At 49.8% G+C, this 14,989-nt stretch overlaps 1 protein-coding gene across 4 annotated transcripts in view; it reads left to right on the top strand.

The window, feature by feature from the left end:
- Arvcf (ARVCF delta catenin family member) overlaps window positions 1–14,989 on the top strand; it is a 57,993-nt gene that overhangs the window by 23,680 nt on the left and 19,324 nt on the right. For all 4 annotated transcript variants that reach the window (XM_069994352.1, XM_069994353.1, XM_069994354.1 and 1 more), the window contains exon 3: window positions 12,882–13,115. In XM_069994352.1, coding sequence (XP_069850453.1) covers window positions 12,900–13,115 — 216 coding nt within the window. In that variant the 5' untranslated portion in view covers window positions 12,882–12,899. The remainder of the gene's footprint in view (window positions 1–12,881; window positions 13,116–14,989) is intronic.

Below are 14,989 nucleotides of genomic sequence, written 5' to 3'. Positions count from 1 at the left end.
TTCGATTCCTCAGCACCACATAAGCAAAAAGAAAAAAGCTGGAAGTGGCGCTGTGGCTCAAGTGGTAGAGTGCTAGTCTTGAGCTGAAGAGCTGAGGGACAGCGCCAAGGCTCAAAGTTCGGGCCCTATGACCGGACCCTTCCTCCCCCAAAAAAGAAAGAACTACTCTACAAATTTTTGTATTTGTCAAATTTTTCTGTGGCTCAGTATTGTGTTTCTAGGAATTGATGTGTTTCATTTGGGCTGTTCATTTTGTTGGTATATAATTCTCTTACCAGTTTTTAATACTAAATACTAAAAGACTAGGAAGAATCATACCCAAACAAGCATAGTCTTTTTTTTTCTTTGTTGTTTGGCTTGGTTAGACCTTATTTTTTGTTTCTGGAGTCATATCTCATCTGTTGTGATCCTTAGACCACAGATCTACAATTTCCCAAGATAATAAAATTGCTCCCCACAGGCACTTGCCAGAGGCCTGTTGCAGACAACAGAAGCTGTCTGGATGCATTCAGAGTCGCAAGGCCTTGCTGGGAAAATCAGTTCCACTTGGCAGCAGCCATTGTTCCCTCCAGGAATGTTGCCTACATGCCTAAGCTGTGGGCTACTCACAACCTCTTGGTGGTGGCCACTCTGATTTAAAAACTATAGCACAAGCAGGATCTCTGAGGCCTCACACACCCTGGAGTTTTTCCTTTTCTATTGGTTCTTAGAGCAAAACTGCTTCATTGGAGTCCAGGACTCCTAATGAGATTTGTGTTCACTGCCACCAAGGGAAAGGCATTGACTAAGGAAGTGGCAGAATAGTGATGCTGAAAATCTAGAGTTTACTTGCCGTATTGTTTCCTTAGGGAATTTCAGAGCTAGATTAGTTTAGGTCTGATGTGGTGGCTCATGCCTGTAATCCTAACTGCTTAGGAGGTTAAGACCTAGAGGATGAGGTTCAAAGCCAGACCGGGCAGAAAAGTCTGTGAGACTCTTATCTCTAACTAACCAGCAAAAAACCAAAGTGGGGATGTGGCTTAAGTGTAACAGCACCAGTCTTGTGCAAAAAAAAAAAAAAAAAAGCTAAGCAAAAGTATGAGGACCCAAGTTGTACTGGTAAGCATGTGTGTATGCACACATACACACAAAAATTAATGGGTTAATTACTATTCTGGAGTGTGGGTTTGCCATAAAAGCCACTTTGACTAGCTCTCTTATGGTATCTCTGGCTATGTGATACCCTGTGCTTCCCTGGTTCCTGCTAATAAGGCCATCATCACATTGAGCCCTTTTACCTTGGATCAGAACCACAAGCCAAGAGAACCCTCTTCTCTGTAACTTAACCAGTCTGTGTTACTGAATTACTAGCAACAGAAGTGGATGAAGGGCTAGAAATGTGGCTTAGTGGTAGAATGCTTGCATAGCATGCATGAAGTCCTGGGTTTGATTCCCCAGTACCACATAAACAGAGAATGTCAGAAGTGGTGCTGTGGCTCAAGTGGTAGAGCACTAGCCTTGAGCACAGAGTCAGGGACAGTGCCCAGGTCCTGAGTTCAAGCCCCAGGACTGGCAGAAAGCAAGCAAGTAAGAGAGAGAGAGAGACAGAGACAGAAAGAGAGAGAGAGGAGAGAGAGAGGGAGGGAGGGAGGGAGGAAGGAAAAGGAAGGAAGGAAGGAAGGAAGGAAGGAAGGAAGGAAGGAAGGAAGGAAGGAAGGAAGGACAGACGGAAGGAAGGAATACGGCTTCTTTCTATATAGAAAATTCACCCCAACTAAGTTTCCAGCCTCAATGAACACAGTCTCCCTAGAAGTTTATCATGTTAATATAATTGACAGCAGTATCTTCTTATGTTTGAGAAAATCTGGTCTGCTCATGTTCACTGTGGGAATTCCTATCTATAGTGTCTCCTGCCTTTTGTCATCAGCCATTTTCTTTCTTTTCTTCTCTTCTCTTTTCTTTCTTTCTCTCTTTCCCTTTCCTATCCTTTCCTTTCCCTCCCTCTCTCCCTCCCTCCCTCCTCTCTCTCTCTCCTCTCTCTCTCTCTCCTGATCATGGGGCTTGAACTCAGGGGCCTGGGCTCTGTCCCTGAGCCTTTCTGTGCTCAAAGCTAGTGCTCTACCACTTGAGCACAGCGCCACTCTTCTGTGTGTATGAGAGAGAGAGAGAGAGAGAGAGAGAGAGAGAGAGAGAGAGAGAGAGAGAGAGAGAGAGAGAGAGAGAATGTGTCCTGTGTGTCATGGGGCTTGAACTCAGGGGCTGGGCACTGTCCCAAAGCCCTATTACTGAAGGCTAGCATTCTACCACTTTGAAACACAGCACCACTTCCAGTTTTCTAGTGGTCAGTTGGAGAGGCTCATGGACTTTTCTGCCTGGGCTGGCTTCAACTGTCTCTTGAGTAGCTAGGATTACAGATGTGACCCCCTGGCACCCAGCTCATCTGCCATTTTCTATCAGATTGAAAAGGATATTTTAGATTCGCTTTTGTGTGTGTGCCAGTAATGGGTCTTGAACTCATGTTCTTGTTTAGATTTTTTGCTCAATGCTGGTGCTCTTCTACTTGAGCCACTCCTTCTGCCTTTTTGCTGGTTAATTGGGGATAATAATGTCTCTGATTTGTCTTTGTGGGCTGACTTTGAACCTTGATTTTCAGAGTTCAGCCTCCTTAGTAGAGGATTACCAATGTGAGCTACCACTACCTGGCTGGCTTTGGCCTTTTCTTCTCCACTATGTTTTGGTTTTCTGCATCATCAGTTTTACTACTGTGTCAACAAGCTCTATGCACTCCTGATGATTTATGATGCCTCCTTTCTTTGTGGTCTGTTCCCAGCTCATCAACACTACCTTTAACCTTTGAGGGTATTTACCAATAATTCCTAACTCCTGTGCTAGTAAGTGCATATAGGTATGAGTTCGCTTTGTAGACTCAGGGCTTAGTTGACAGTCCCCATCTGTTCCACAAGAGGTTAAGCCCCACGGATCTGAAACTGAGGGTTCCTTGAGGATTATGATGCTGGAGACAAGTTGAACCCAGCCTCAAAGGTCTTGGCCAGGGAAGCCTTTCCAGCAGAGCAGCAGAGGTGTATAAAGAATGACTGAGCCCTGGTTCTCCATTCTTAGTTGAAGAATGTGTTGGGACTTTTAGGCCATTCCAAATGGGGCAGGCAGAAACCATGTGGATACAGACGGTTATGTGTCTGTCAGGAGACTTTTGGGGGGACATCTGTGTGTGTGTGTGTGTGTGTGTGTGTGTGTGTGTGTGTGTGTGTGTGTATGTATGTATGGTGTGATTATGGATCATTGCATACATGTGCTTGTGGCTGGCTTTGAGAATATCCTCAGACTATCAGTATCTCCTGCTGCAGTATACCTGCCTCTTTGTGACAGTTGAACACTCACAAGTCCAGCTTCCAGAAGACGATCATGGTACATATGTGTTGGGAGTCAGAGAAGGGCACTGCAGTCTGTCCTGGGTGCAGTCTAAAGAGCCCTCGGCCTATTCCCACTGTTTCATTTGCATATAAAAGGCAGGACTTTTCCCTTTTGCTGGAAGTTGGTGGTGTCTGGACCTGTTGCCATGGGCACTGGAGCTGAGTTGGCTCTCAGCAGGGAAAGGGGGTTAAGAGCTGGAGGCAACCCTTAGTTCCCATTCTGGGGAGAAAGCCCCCCCACAACCTTGGGAGCAGCCAGAGATGTCCAAAAGCCACATGGGACTCTAGGGTAAGGAAATTCATGTCCTTGGTCTCTGGAGGCCTCTGCCTTGGTGCCTTGGTGCCTTGGTCCTTGCCCAGATCAGGGTGGGCTGATTCTTAGCTGGATTAAGGTTGTGGACCATTTGCTTCTCTAATTTGCTAGAGTAGGAAACATTGTGGTGGGGAGCACCTTTCCCTTGAGTGTCTTGAGACAACCATATGGGCAGGTCACTGTTTCCAAGGAATAGCAGTTCTGCCTTCTTTCTGGCACCCACCTCTCAGAGCTGTGTCCTGGCTTTTGGTGACCAATGGTTGGGAAAGTGATACCATTCTTGTTCTGAGAGAGGTGGGGATAGGCTGGAGATGTGGCTCACATGATAAAGCATCAGCCAAGCAAGCATGAGGCACCTGAGTTCAAGCCTTGGTACCAGCAAAATAAAAAGGGAGGAGAGAGAGGAGAGGAGAGAGGACAGAGAGAGGTGGGGGCAGTTTTTGCCAGGCACCAATTGCTCACACCTATAATCCTAGTTACAGAAGACTGAGATCTGGAGGATCATTCTTCAAAGCCAGCCTGGGCAGTTCTTGAGATTCTGTCTCCAAAATAACCATCAAAAAGTCAGGCTAGAGGTATGGTTCAAGTGATAGAACTGCAGCTGAGCAATAAAACCAAGTAAATATGAGGAGGCTCTGTGTTCAAACCCTGGTGTAGAGGAGGAGAGTCTGAGAAGGCCTCTTTGGTTGGAGGTGGTTAGAGGCAGTGCTGTTTTGTTTTTTGTTTTAACCAACTCATCCATAATCTCTTGGCTTTATAGACTGAGAGCCTATCAGTCTTCTTGTCTCCAGCCTAAATCAGTCTGTCTCCAGGAAGCTATTGTATATAGTGGTCTTTGACCTCCTCAGCCTAACAGACTTCCACCTGTGTCATAGAGAACATGTGTGTGTGCCTCTGTCTGTCTGTCTGTCTGTCTGTGTCTGGTTTTCTTCCCTCCAGCTATTTAGTCCCAGATCCCTGCCATGGCAGCCCAGTCACAAATATCTCCACCTCCCATATACTTTTACACCTTCTGCAAAATTTGCTTATGGGCCAAATGCAGGCAAGGTGAGAGAGGGGAAATCTCACTGCTTGAATCCTTCTTTATTATTGCTCCATGTAGAAGTGAAGTATGAGTTTCTCACACCTCACTCTCCAGAGAACCCCTTTTGGAGACCATGGACAATCCTGCTAAGCCCCCTTCTTCCCTGGGTTGAGGAGGCCTGGGCTGGGTGAGCACGCACACGCACGCACGCACACGCACACGCACACGCACACACACACACACACGCACATGCACACACACAGAGTCTTATACACCCAGAGCTGTTGGTGGTGCGGTACTACTACATGAATACTTATTGGGAAAACAGCCGCTCTAGATGAGTTGTACTCCTCTGTGCTGCAAGGGTACCTGCTGACTCAGGGGCATTGCCAGGTTGAGGACCATGTACATTTGTCCACAAAGGGCTGGATCTTTCCCCAAGCCAGTACTGCCTCGTGCTGTTGCTCGCACCCACTAGAGGCTTAGTTAACAAAGCTGTGGTGGGTCAAATTGAGGTCACTTGGTGTGGGCCTCCTGGCAGGGCAGGACGCCCAGCACACATGGGCACTGCCAAGTGCCTGGTCAGCAGGAGACAGGATGGGTAGGACCCTCAAGCCATGGCAGAATAGGGCTCCATGATGGGGGACTTGCTGTGGTAGAGGCTTGCCACCCCTATCTCCTAGTCTGTGGAGTTAGAGTACAGACAGGGATCCATGCCGAGAGAGGTCTGTGCTGTATTACCATTGCCCATCATCCAGGGTGTACATTGTCCTCAGGGTTCTGTTTCCCCAGCCTAAACAAGCTAGTCTATCGTCAGAGTCTCTCTTGGTCAGGCCTGATGTGGGGCTGTTGGTCCAGCAGATGAACTGGCTGCATTCCTCCAGAGGTGGCATGGAAGTCAGGATCTCCCACAGCAAGGAGGATGCCAAGGCCAGAAAAGTGAGAGGATAGTATGCTTGGGTAGAACTCTCCTCTAGGCACACTCAGTGCCACACTTCAGTCTCACCTGAAAGCTTCCAGTGCCTACCTGCTTATTCACTGAGGTCTTCTTACACCCAAGTTCCCACTAGGTCCTCAGTCCAGCACTGACCCTTTTGCCAGCACAGTGTTGCCTATGTGAAACTTCCCACAGTAAGATCTTTCCTAATGTCCACACCAAGTGTGTGTGTGTGTGTGTGTGTGTGTGTGTAGTTTTTGGTTGGTGTGGGGCTTGAACTCTAGGTTTGGGCACTGTCCCTGAGTTCTCCAGCTCAAAGCTAGTGCACTACCACTTTGAACCACAGCACCACTTCCAGTTTTCTGGTGTTTAATTGGAGATAAGAGTCTCACAGACTTTCCTGCCTGGGCTGGCTTTGAACCTCAATCCTCAGATCTCAGCCTCCTGAGGAGCTAGGATTACAGGCATGAGCCACCTGCAGCCGGCACCAAGCATAGTTTTTTGTATATTTTTTATTGTAAAAATACAGAGGGGTTACAGTTATAGGAGCAAGGTAATGAGTACAATTCCTATCGAGCATTGTTGTTTTTCCCTACCATCCCTTCTCTCCCACCTCTACAATTATTCCTCCCCCCCCAGCATATTTTTTTGCACAAGGATGTGGAAGAAAATAATAAGTCTCCCAACCTCTTCAGTGATTCACTGCCCAGTTTTGATCCAGCTTTACCCCACCTAGTGCTCCGACTGTGGGCAGCTGGGGCAAGTGGTACCAGATTCCAACCTTTACCCTTATTCACCAGGATTTCCCACCTGCCAGCTTTCTCAGCTTTGCAACCTGGGAGGGTGGGCCATGGAGCCTCACTTGCTCTCTGGCCACAGACTTCCAGGGGCTGCACTTCTCACTGTCCCTCAAAGGGGCTTTGTATAATCACAAAGAGGCTCTGTCCCTCTAGAAAGCCAGAGTGTTGCCATGGAGATGGGGTAGGGGGCGGCTGGCAGAAGGGTCTGCCCACCGTCTGCAGGGGGAAAAGACTTTCCAGGCCAAAGGCACAGAACACAGGCTGGTGGACAGCATGATGACTGCCATACCTGCCCAGCTATGGCCCTCGGCCTGGCAGGACATCTGTCCCTGGCTGAGCCTTAGTGGGGCTATCAAGGCATTAGTAGTATTTAGGGATAGAACTCCAGTGTCCTGTGTTTGTCTGCAATTGGTCCGAGCCTGTCTGGGAGACCTCCTCAGTCCCCTCCTCAGGAATGTCTTGGTCCCTCTGCCCATCTGGGAGTGCAGGGGAAAGGGTTCAGCTCTGGATCTGGACTCCTTCCCCAACCCACACCATTCCTCCTGTCTCTGAGATGGATGAACCACCTAGGGCGCCCTGCAATCTGCCTGCCAGAGGAAGCAGTGGAAGCCACAGGCAGGCCATTACCATGGCTGACCACCCTCAGTGAGGTATATTGGGAGCCAATCCCTCCCAAGGGCTTCTTTGTAAGTAGTGGAGTGGGTGGACCCAGCATGTGAGAGGAGACAGCATATGTGCTGTCAGCTCCCAAAGCCCCTAGTGTCTGGAGCTTCCAGCTTTGGGGCCCTAGGTCCCCGGGATTGCCCTAGGCCAATGTTGCCAACTCCAGAAGGGTCTTTACTACCCATAGTTCCATCCTTTGAGGCTGCAGGCAACATCTTCATTTGCAGTTGGAATCTGAGGCAAGCACAGAAGGGACAGTGGGGGATTGCCCTGAATTCCCAGCCTGGGGCCTGGAGTTCTCCACCCATGTCCCTTTATCTTCATGGACAGGCAAGTCCCAGGGCACAGCAGAGACTTGAAGGGTGCCACTAGTTTGTTTGTTTTACAATCATGGGGCTTGAACTTGGAGCCTAGGCACTGTCTCTGAGTTCTTTCGCTCAAGGCCACAGTGCCACTTCCAGTTTTCTGGTGGTTAGTTGGAGATAATCTCACAAACTTTCTTGCCTGGGCTGGATTTAACCATGATCCTCAGATCTCAGCCTCCTGAATAACTAGGGTTATAGGCAGAGCAACCAGTGTCCTGCTTGGGTTGCCACCACTGACACAGAGAACAGGTATCTGCCTGAAGGGAAATCTTGGGCCCAGAGCTCCTGCAGCAGTTCCTTGGGTCTCCAATCTCCCACAGAGGGGGACATTCCCTGGGGTGCTCAGCTGCCCAATTTGCTTGTCCATCTCATGCCCAGGTTTTTCCATCCATGTATAATCCCCAAATCAACCTGGCCCTGGATCCTAGCAGTGTCCATTCATTGATTCAATCCCTAACCTCCTGGACCTCCCAGGAGGGCCCCCTGGATCTCCCACTCACAAACCCCTTTGCTGACCAATCTGGCCTTGGTTCTGTCTAGCTCTAGGACTAGGGTCCCTATTAGAGGGTCCGCTACACATGGGAGTCATTCCCTATATGATCATTGAGATTGCTGAGTGACAATGTGAGCACTCCGGGAGGCAAGAGAGGGTCACTTCAGAGTGTACCTCTTTCCTTCCCCTTGTTCAGCCTCCACTATGTCTGGTCCTTCAAGGCTTGTTTCTTCTTCTGTGGGAAAATCTAATTTTCAGGCTGAATCTGATTACCTCTTTCTGGGATGCCTGAAAATCCTGCTGCTTCCCTCTTAGGTGGCAGCCACCACCCTAGCCCCTGAGAATCAATGCAATTCCCTGACCTCCTCTCTTTCTGACCACCTGGTGGAAAAGTCACTTGTTGTCCCTTTATAGACTCTGATTATATCATGAGCGTGTACCCCTAATGCAGGAGTGTGTACCCTTAGTGCAGAACTCGGGCCATAGAGCAGTCCCAACACCAGGACACCCCACCTTACTATAACCCTCAAGACTCAGTCTTTCCTGCACGTCTGCATGCATATCAACATTTCCACAATCCTTGTTTGAGATCTTATCTTTGGTTATATCACTTGTCTGTTTGGTCACCCATTTGCATTTGGCAAATTTGGCTTTCTCTGTCTTGTCCCAGCCTGGGCAGAGTGCTGTCCTTTTGAGCTTATCCAGAAGCTCAAAGCTGAGGCTTACCCCAGTAGGGGTGATGAAAATGACAGGGCCCCCCACAAAGCCTGGCCAACCCATGTAGGCTGTAGGCAGCAAGTCTCCTGTGCTGGCAGGGCTGAGGGTAGGGAACAGAGGCAATTCCTACAATGTCCTAGACAGAAAACAGGCTTTGACTGCACTAGTTCTGAGCTACTTCTTGTCTTAGTCTTCAGGGTGTGCACAGGAAGAAGTAGGAGGCTCAATGTTATCAGTTCCCTTCTGATAGGTGGCTGGCAAGGGCTCATGATTTGCAACACAGGCTTCTTCCTTTCCCCCTGCTGGCCTATCCCTTAGGAAATTCCTCCAATTCCTGTACCCTGATTGGACTCAGCCCCATAATTTGATTTTCCAGAGCAGGGCTTTGGCTGGACTCCTTCTGAGGAGGAATGTCTGGGTCAGCAGGAAGACGTCAAATGTTGGTTTGAGTTTCAGGGGAAAGATTCAGCTTCTACGTCCAAATCCTTCTGATGATTCCTTTGCTCTCCACGAGAATGAGTGTGACCATATCAGTCCTGGAGGATATGGGCACAAAGCTTCCTCCTTCCAGTAGTGTGGCAAAGTTTGGCATTAACCCACCTGCCAGCAAACTCACCATCAATTCCTACACCCATGTATCCATCTCTCCTCCCCACCCAGCTATCAATCATCCCACATCTAATTTTCCATCTGCCAGCTATATGTTCATCTGCCTTTGCATGTAACAATCCACCTTCCCTCTACCCTCCCATTGACCTATCATTTTCTCATGACCATCTCTTCATCCTTCTGGGCATACACCTATTCTCTTATCCATCCATTGACTCCACCTTCCAGACTCCTTCTTTTCTTCCCTCAAACTCACCCACTAATCTACCCACTCATCCATCCATTCATCTACTATCCCATCCACCCATCAAGCCTTCTGCCATTCACCCATCTGTTTCTTCATCCCCTATCTGCCCATCTGTCTGTCTACCCGCTACGATCTCCCCATCATCCCATTCTGGTATTCACCCATATGTCTTCTCATCCTCTGACTTGCCCATCTGTACTTTACTCTTCCTCCACTCTCCTTTGTATGGCTTTTTCTTCCAGGTTTCTCCCCTTGTGCCACCCGCTTCCCAGCAGGTTTCTGTAAGAGTGTGGGGGTGTGGACACTCTTGGCATTCATAGCCAGTGTTTGTTGTGCTAAAACTATGCTATCATGTTAATTTGGCAGTTGCATTTTCAGGGTTTAATCTCACTCCCTAACACCTTCCTGAAGTTTCTGGTGTTTTCTGGCATTTGTGTTGTCATATAGTTCTGGTGTGTAGTCACTCTGGGGTGCCCAGGAGTTGCTAAATCAATCAATCAGGCACATTTGGTAAGAAGCAGCCCCCTCTGAGGGAAAACTGAAGCTGGTTTCTGTGGTCTGGGTGAGGTCTTGTGGGATCTGCCTGGCAGGCAGTACTGACCTTCCCACATCAGGGGAGCAGGCTCAGATGAGCCCCTGTAGCATTGCATTTTCCAATGTGTCCCCAAGGCACTCTCTGGGCCCCAGCATAACTATGCCTGGTGTTTGCCCCCACCCAAGATCTAATAACTGTCCTTTCCAAGCCCCAGCTGGGAAAAAAAAGTCTTTAAAATCTCCATGGTCCATCTTAAAAATTCATGTATTTTGCTTTCCATGATATTGCATATTTATTGTTTTAATATAAAACAGTATTTTCAGTTACCATCCAGAAAACTGCTCTTTGGGGTGCTTGGCCTGGGTCTTTTATGTTCACACATACTCCTGTGTACAGTCCCAAGGAGGCCAGCACATGTGGGGACTCTCTTTGCTCTGTCTAGGAGTACAGTGCCCTACCCAAGGGCAGATATAGGTTATACACAGCCTGGGAAAGAGCAGGGGCCCAGCACCCTGGCCTCTGCTCTCTAGTGGGCACAGTCAGTGTGACCAGTTTTAGAGGTTACCCAAGAGCTACACGATCATTTTGTTATGATCTGACTTGGGCAGTAGAAAGCCAGTGTGGGATTTGCAACTTTCTCACTGCAGCCTCAGAATTCTGGGCCCCCAGCCAGCCTTCAGCTGGAGCTAGTAGGCCCTTTCATAGTAGGTCTTCTTGTACTCCAAAGCTGCAACATGCTTGGGGAAGGGGGCTCAGGGATGGGAAGCTGTTCTAACCAGCGGTGGCCTGGTCCTGATGGATGGGGATGAAGAGGAGGCACAATGGGATAAAACCAGGGGTCATTCAGGGACCCAAGTCTTTGTACAAGGAGGGAAGAGAGCTCATGGAGTCAATGGCTGTTTGACAGGACCTGATTGCCCTCCTTCAGGGCAGTCTACTATCCCCTTTGGCCCTCACTTCTAAGATTCAGTTGAGACTACCAGTGCTTCATGCAAGACTCAACTGAGTGCTCGAGTGGCTTAGCTGCTGCCATTTACTCTGACCCTCCAGGGAGCAAGGCCCCACCACACTTACCTGGAGTCCACTACTAGGCTTAACCCATACATACACAAGGCCTAGTGTGTTGGCATTCTGAGTGCCCTTGCTGTGCTTCTGGGCCCTGTATGTCATTGTGGCCAGAGGACCCAGTTTGTACCTGGTTCCTCAACCTCTCTTCTCAATGGTGGCTGTCACCTTCCCAAACAGAAACTTGGTTCACTCTTCAGGCTATGGCTGACTTAAGAACAGCTCCTCTGCCCACACCATTGTCCCTGCAAGGTCACATTGACAGTTTTATTTGTGTGACAGGTGTAGGAGAAATGAAGAGAAGCTGTGGAGGCCTATTCTGGCCTCTTGCCTTCACTGGCTCTTAGTTTCTCCAGCTGTTATGGTGCTCAGTCTCATGGCATCTCTTCACCTCTGTGATGCACCATGTCCCTGGTTCTGCAGCACTGGTGTTTCCAAGTCCAGCACTTGGCCTTCCTCTCCAGGGTCTCTGCCACTATTTCTGGCTCTGTCCAGGCCAATGAGCAGCAAAACTGGCTCTCTGTGGGTGTCATCCACTGGGTGTGATATTCCTTCATGGGGCCTTTCCCTCACTAAGCTCAGGCTCTATGTTGGTGCAGGAACAAGGGGTCCAACAGGCCAGTCTCAGCATACTGGCATAGAACCAGCTGGGAGCAGGCTCCAAGCAACCCTGGGCATCAAGCCATACAACAAGCTCTGGGCTCTGCGGCTTCATGGATGCACCCTGTTTGCAGCTCTGAGTCTGGGTCTGAGTTCTGCATACTTGGCTTGCTTCTTATTGCCCATGAAAAACAAACACTTTGGTCAGCCAGGGAGCAAACTGCAAGGAAAAGTGCTGGCTTGTCATTGCAGATGCCAAGCTTCCATCATCCTGCCTGTTCCCTTGGTATTCTGGGGCCCACAGGGGCAACACTGTGCCAGGACCTGGGCAGACCTGACTCTCTGAATGCTGGGCCATACATGCTTGTCCTCTGTTTTCTTCTGGATCAGGCCTTTTGCAGGCACAAAATCTCCAGATTTCATGGGAGTCCCTTCCAGAACCTTAAGCAGGTTTTCACTTTGCCCCTGTGAAGCAAACTCAATGCTCTGGGATGGCAGACCCCTACTCTGGGATGGGGTAGCTGTGAATGGATGGTGGATCTGTGGTCCACAGGCTGGTGCTCCTGGCCTCTCACCTACCTAGGAGTCCCAGATACCTGCCAGCAGGGGAACAGCTTCTCCATTCCTGTTCAGTGGCTGCACTGGCTCTGCCACAGGGGCTGTGTGACTGTAAGCAGTCCCTCACCCTCTCTGGCTTCAATTCTGCCCCTGTGATATAGGCCAGTGAGACCCATGAGATTGAGATCAGCTGGCATGTGCTATGGGCAGCAGAAGCTGGAAAATTGTGCTCACCACAATAGCTCTTGCCCTTCCCAACAGACAGATATGCCCACAGTCCAAAGCTTGTTGGGCTTGGCAGGAAGCAGAGGAGCCCAGGTCAAAGCCTGGAGCTGTAACAGGGAGGGAGCTGGCTGCTTCCGGCCAGCCTTGGATTAATGGCTTTTAATTTAGAATTTAATCAATGCAGCTTTCCTCCAGAGAACTGGATGCTCTGGTCTGGGAGTAAGTCGTATGATCTGTGAGTGGAGCAGGCAGAGGGCTTGTGACGGCTTCACGAGACTCCTGCTCTGCCCCACCCTGAGCTTGCTTTGCTTTGCCTACAGCTGGCTGGTACCCTGGTCATGGAGGACTGCAATGTGCATTCAGCTGCCAGCATCTTGGCCTCCGTGAAGGAACAGGAGGCCCGCTTCGAGCGGCTGACAAGGGCCTTGGAGCAGGAGAGGCGCCATGTTGCCCTGCAACTGGAGCGAGCCCAGCAGCAGCCTGGTATGGGCAGTGGAGGCGTGGTGGGCAGTGGGCAGCCCCTGCCGATGGCCTGGCAACAGCTGGTTCTACAGGTAATAGTCCAGTGGCTTGGGGAGGGTAAAAATGGCCAAGTAAGGAAACAAACAAGGGGCTCCTAATAGACACTCACTGGCCTATTGCAATATCTGTTGGGGATTCCGGGGGGTGGGAAGGAAAATGGGTTCCCCTGGGGCTACAAGTCCCATTTGGGTTTTCTGGAAACTGTAATGGAGATTTGACAGGACAGACTAATCCTCAGGTCAGTGCCCACCACTAAGTGAGTCCATTGGAGCCTAGGCAGCTGGGTAGGGACTGTTCTAGATAGCTCCTGAACAACCTGAACAACACTGAGGGTTTTGCCTACTTTGGTGTCTCCCTGCTACCTTGTTCTTCATTGTACACGGAAGGTCCCAGGGTTTGGCCTGCACTCAGAGACACCTGGGAGTCAGTTTCTCCACTGGCCATTGTTCTCAAAACTGTGCTTGGTCCCTGCTCATGTCAGGTGTGGAGTCCTGCCTTTTCCACACCCTGAAGACTCTAAAGTTAGGATACACACTGAGTAGTCATACTGCCTGGACCCCTGATAACACCCATGCATCAGAAGGGTGATGAGGAAATATGAGAGGCAGGATGAGGAAATAGGAAAGGGTTGGAGTCTGGTATTATAATTGAGGTTACTGTTATTGACTGAGGTTCTGGCAGTAGGGAGGGGAGTGGAGATCAGCTGTCCCAGCCTCCAGCAGGAAGGGCTTGGGATAGCCAGCCTTCAGTTCTCTGGGTTCTTCATGGAGCCTTTTTTTCCCCCTTGCTCAGATCCCTGTACTCCTAAACCTGGCAGCTACCACCCCTGTTCCCATGCATCCCCAGCACCTAGCATATACCACCTTTGTCTGGTCCTGCTGGGAACCATGCTTAGCATACACATGTTGTCAGCCTGGGCAAGTCTGGCTAATTGTGTTTGGAGAGAAAGGAGCAGGTGCTGTACTCTGCTGAAGCTAGCCCTGGACTAGCCTTCCTTTACCAGGGAGCATCAGGCTCAAACCTAAGCAGCTGGGGGATCTGGGGTGAGTGATCACTCTTGCACCTGTTTTTGTCTGACAGTGGGCAGGTAATGGATTCTATATCTACACTTACACAGAACACAAGGCCCAGCACAAGTGTACAGTCAATACTGAGTTAAGGTCTCCAGGAGACCACAGGCCCACTGGTGAAGCTGTGTTCCCCAAGCTTCTGATACTCTGTGGTCTCTGGCAGCTAATATAGTTAGCTACAGGAGACCAGGATGGAGGGAAATGGGTCCCAGGCCCCAGGTATTCCAAATGTACCCTTAAACTCTAGGGGGTAGGAGGAAATGAAACAATCCAGCTGGGCCAAATGGAGACAATGACAGTCAGTAACTCCGAAGCTGTCTCTCCAGGCGCCAGAAACTCAGTTCAGCCTTTCCAGGCCAGAGCAGGCTCTGTTCTCCATCTCTTGGACAAGCAGTGTAGGAGAAAAGGGCACCCGGAGGGTTGATGCCCTGGTAGGAATATATTCCCACGGTCTGGAGCTACCCTGGCCTCCTGAGGGCTAAGGCCTACTTGACCTTAGGTCATGACCCCTCCCACTCACCCCCCCAACTCACTCTTGATTCTTTTAGGCTGGGATTGGAGAAAGCATGCTTTCCCAGGGCTGGAGCTGGACTAACCAGGATATTGGAGACTCTGGGAGAGGCTTGGGCTGGCCATTCAGTCTTTACAGATTAACCTCCTATTAGTCTAAGCAGGAGTTGCTCTGACATGGTCAGAGTTTTGTTTTGAGAGCTGAAGATGATGGTGAGGCCAGTAGCTGGGTGCTGAGACTAGGGAGGCCAGGGTTGGGTATTTTGTGTTGCTATGCCCCTTGGGGTGCTAGCTGCCTGGTCTCATTCTCCACCAGGAAGTGTCCT

This window comes from Dipodomys merriami, unplaced genomic scaffold, assembly GCF_024711535.1.
Source record: "Dipodomys merriami isolate MVZ:Mamm:240054 unplaced genomic scaffold, mDipMer1.0.p SCAF_45, whole genome shotgun sequence".
Classification (NCBI taxonomy): Eukaryota; Metazoa; Chordata; class Mammalia; order Rodentia; family Heteromyidae; genus Dipodomys; species Dipodomys merriami.
Note: the sequence above shows the minus strand (reverse complement) of the source record. Positions and strands in the feature narration are given on the sequence as shown.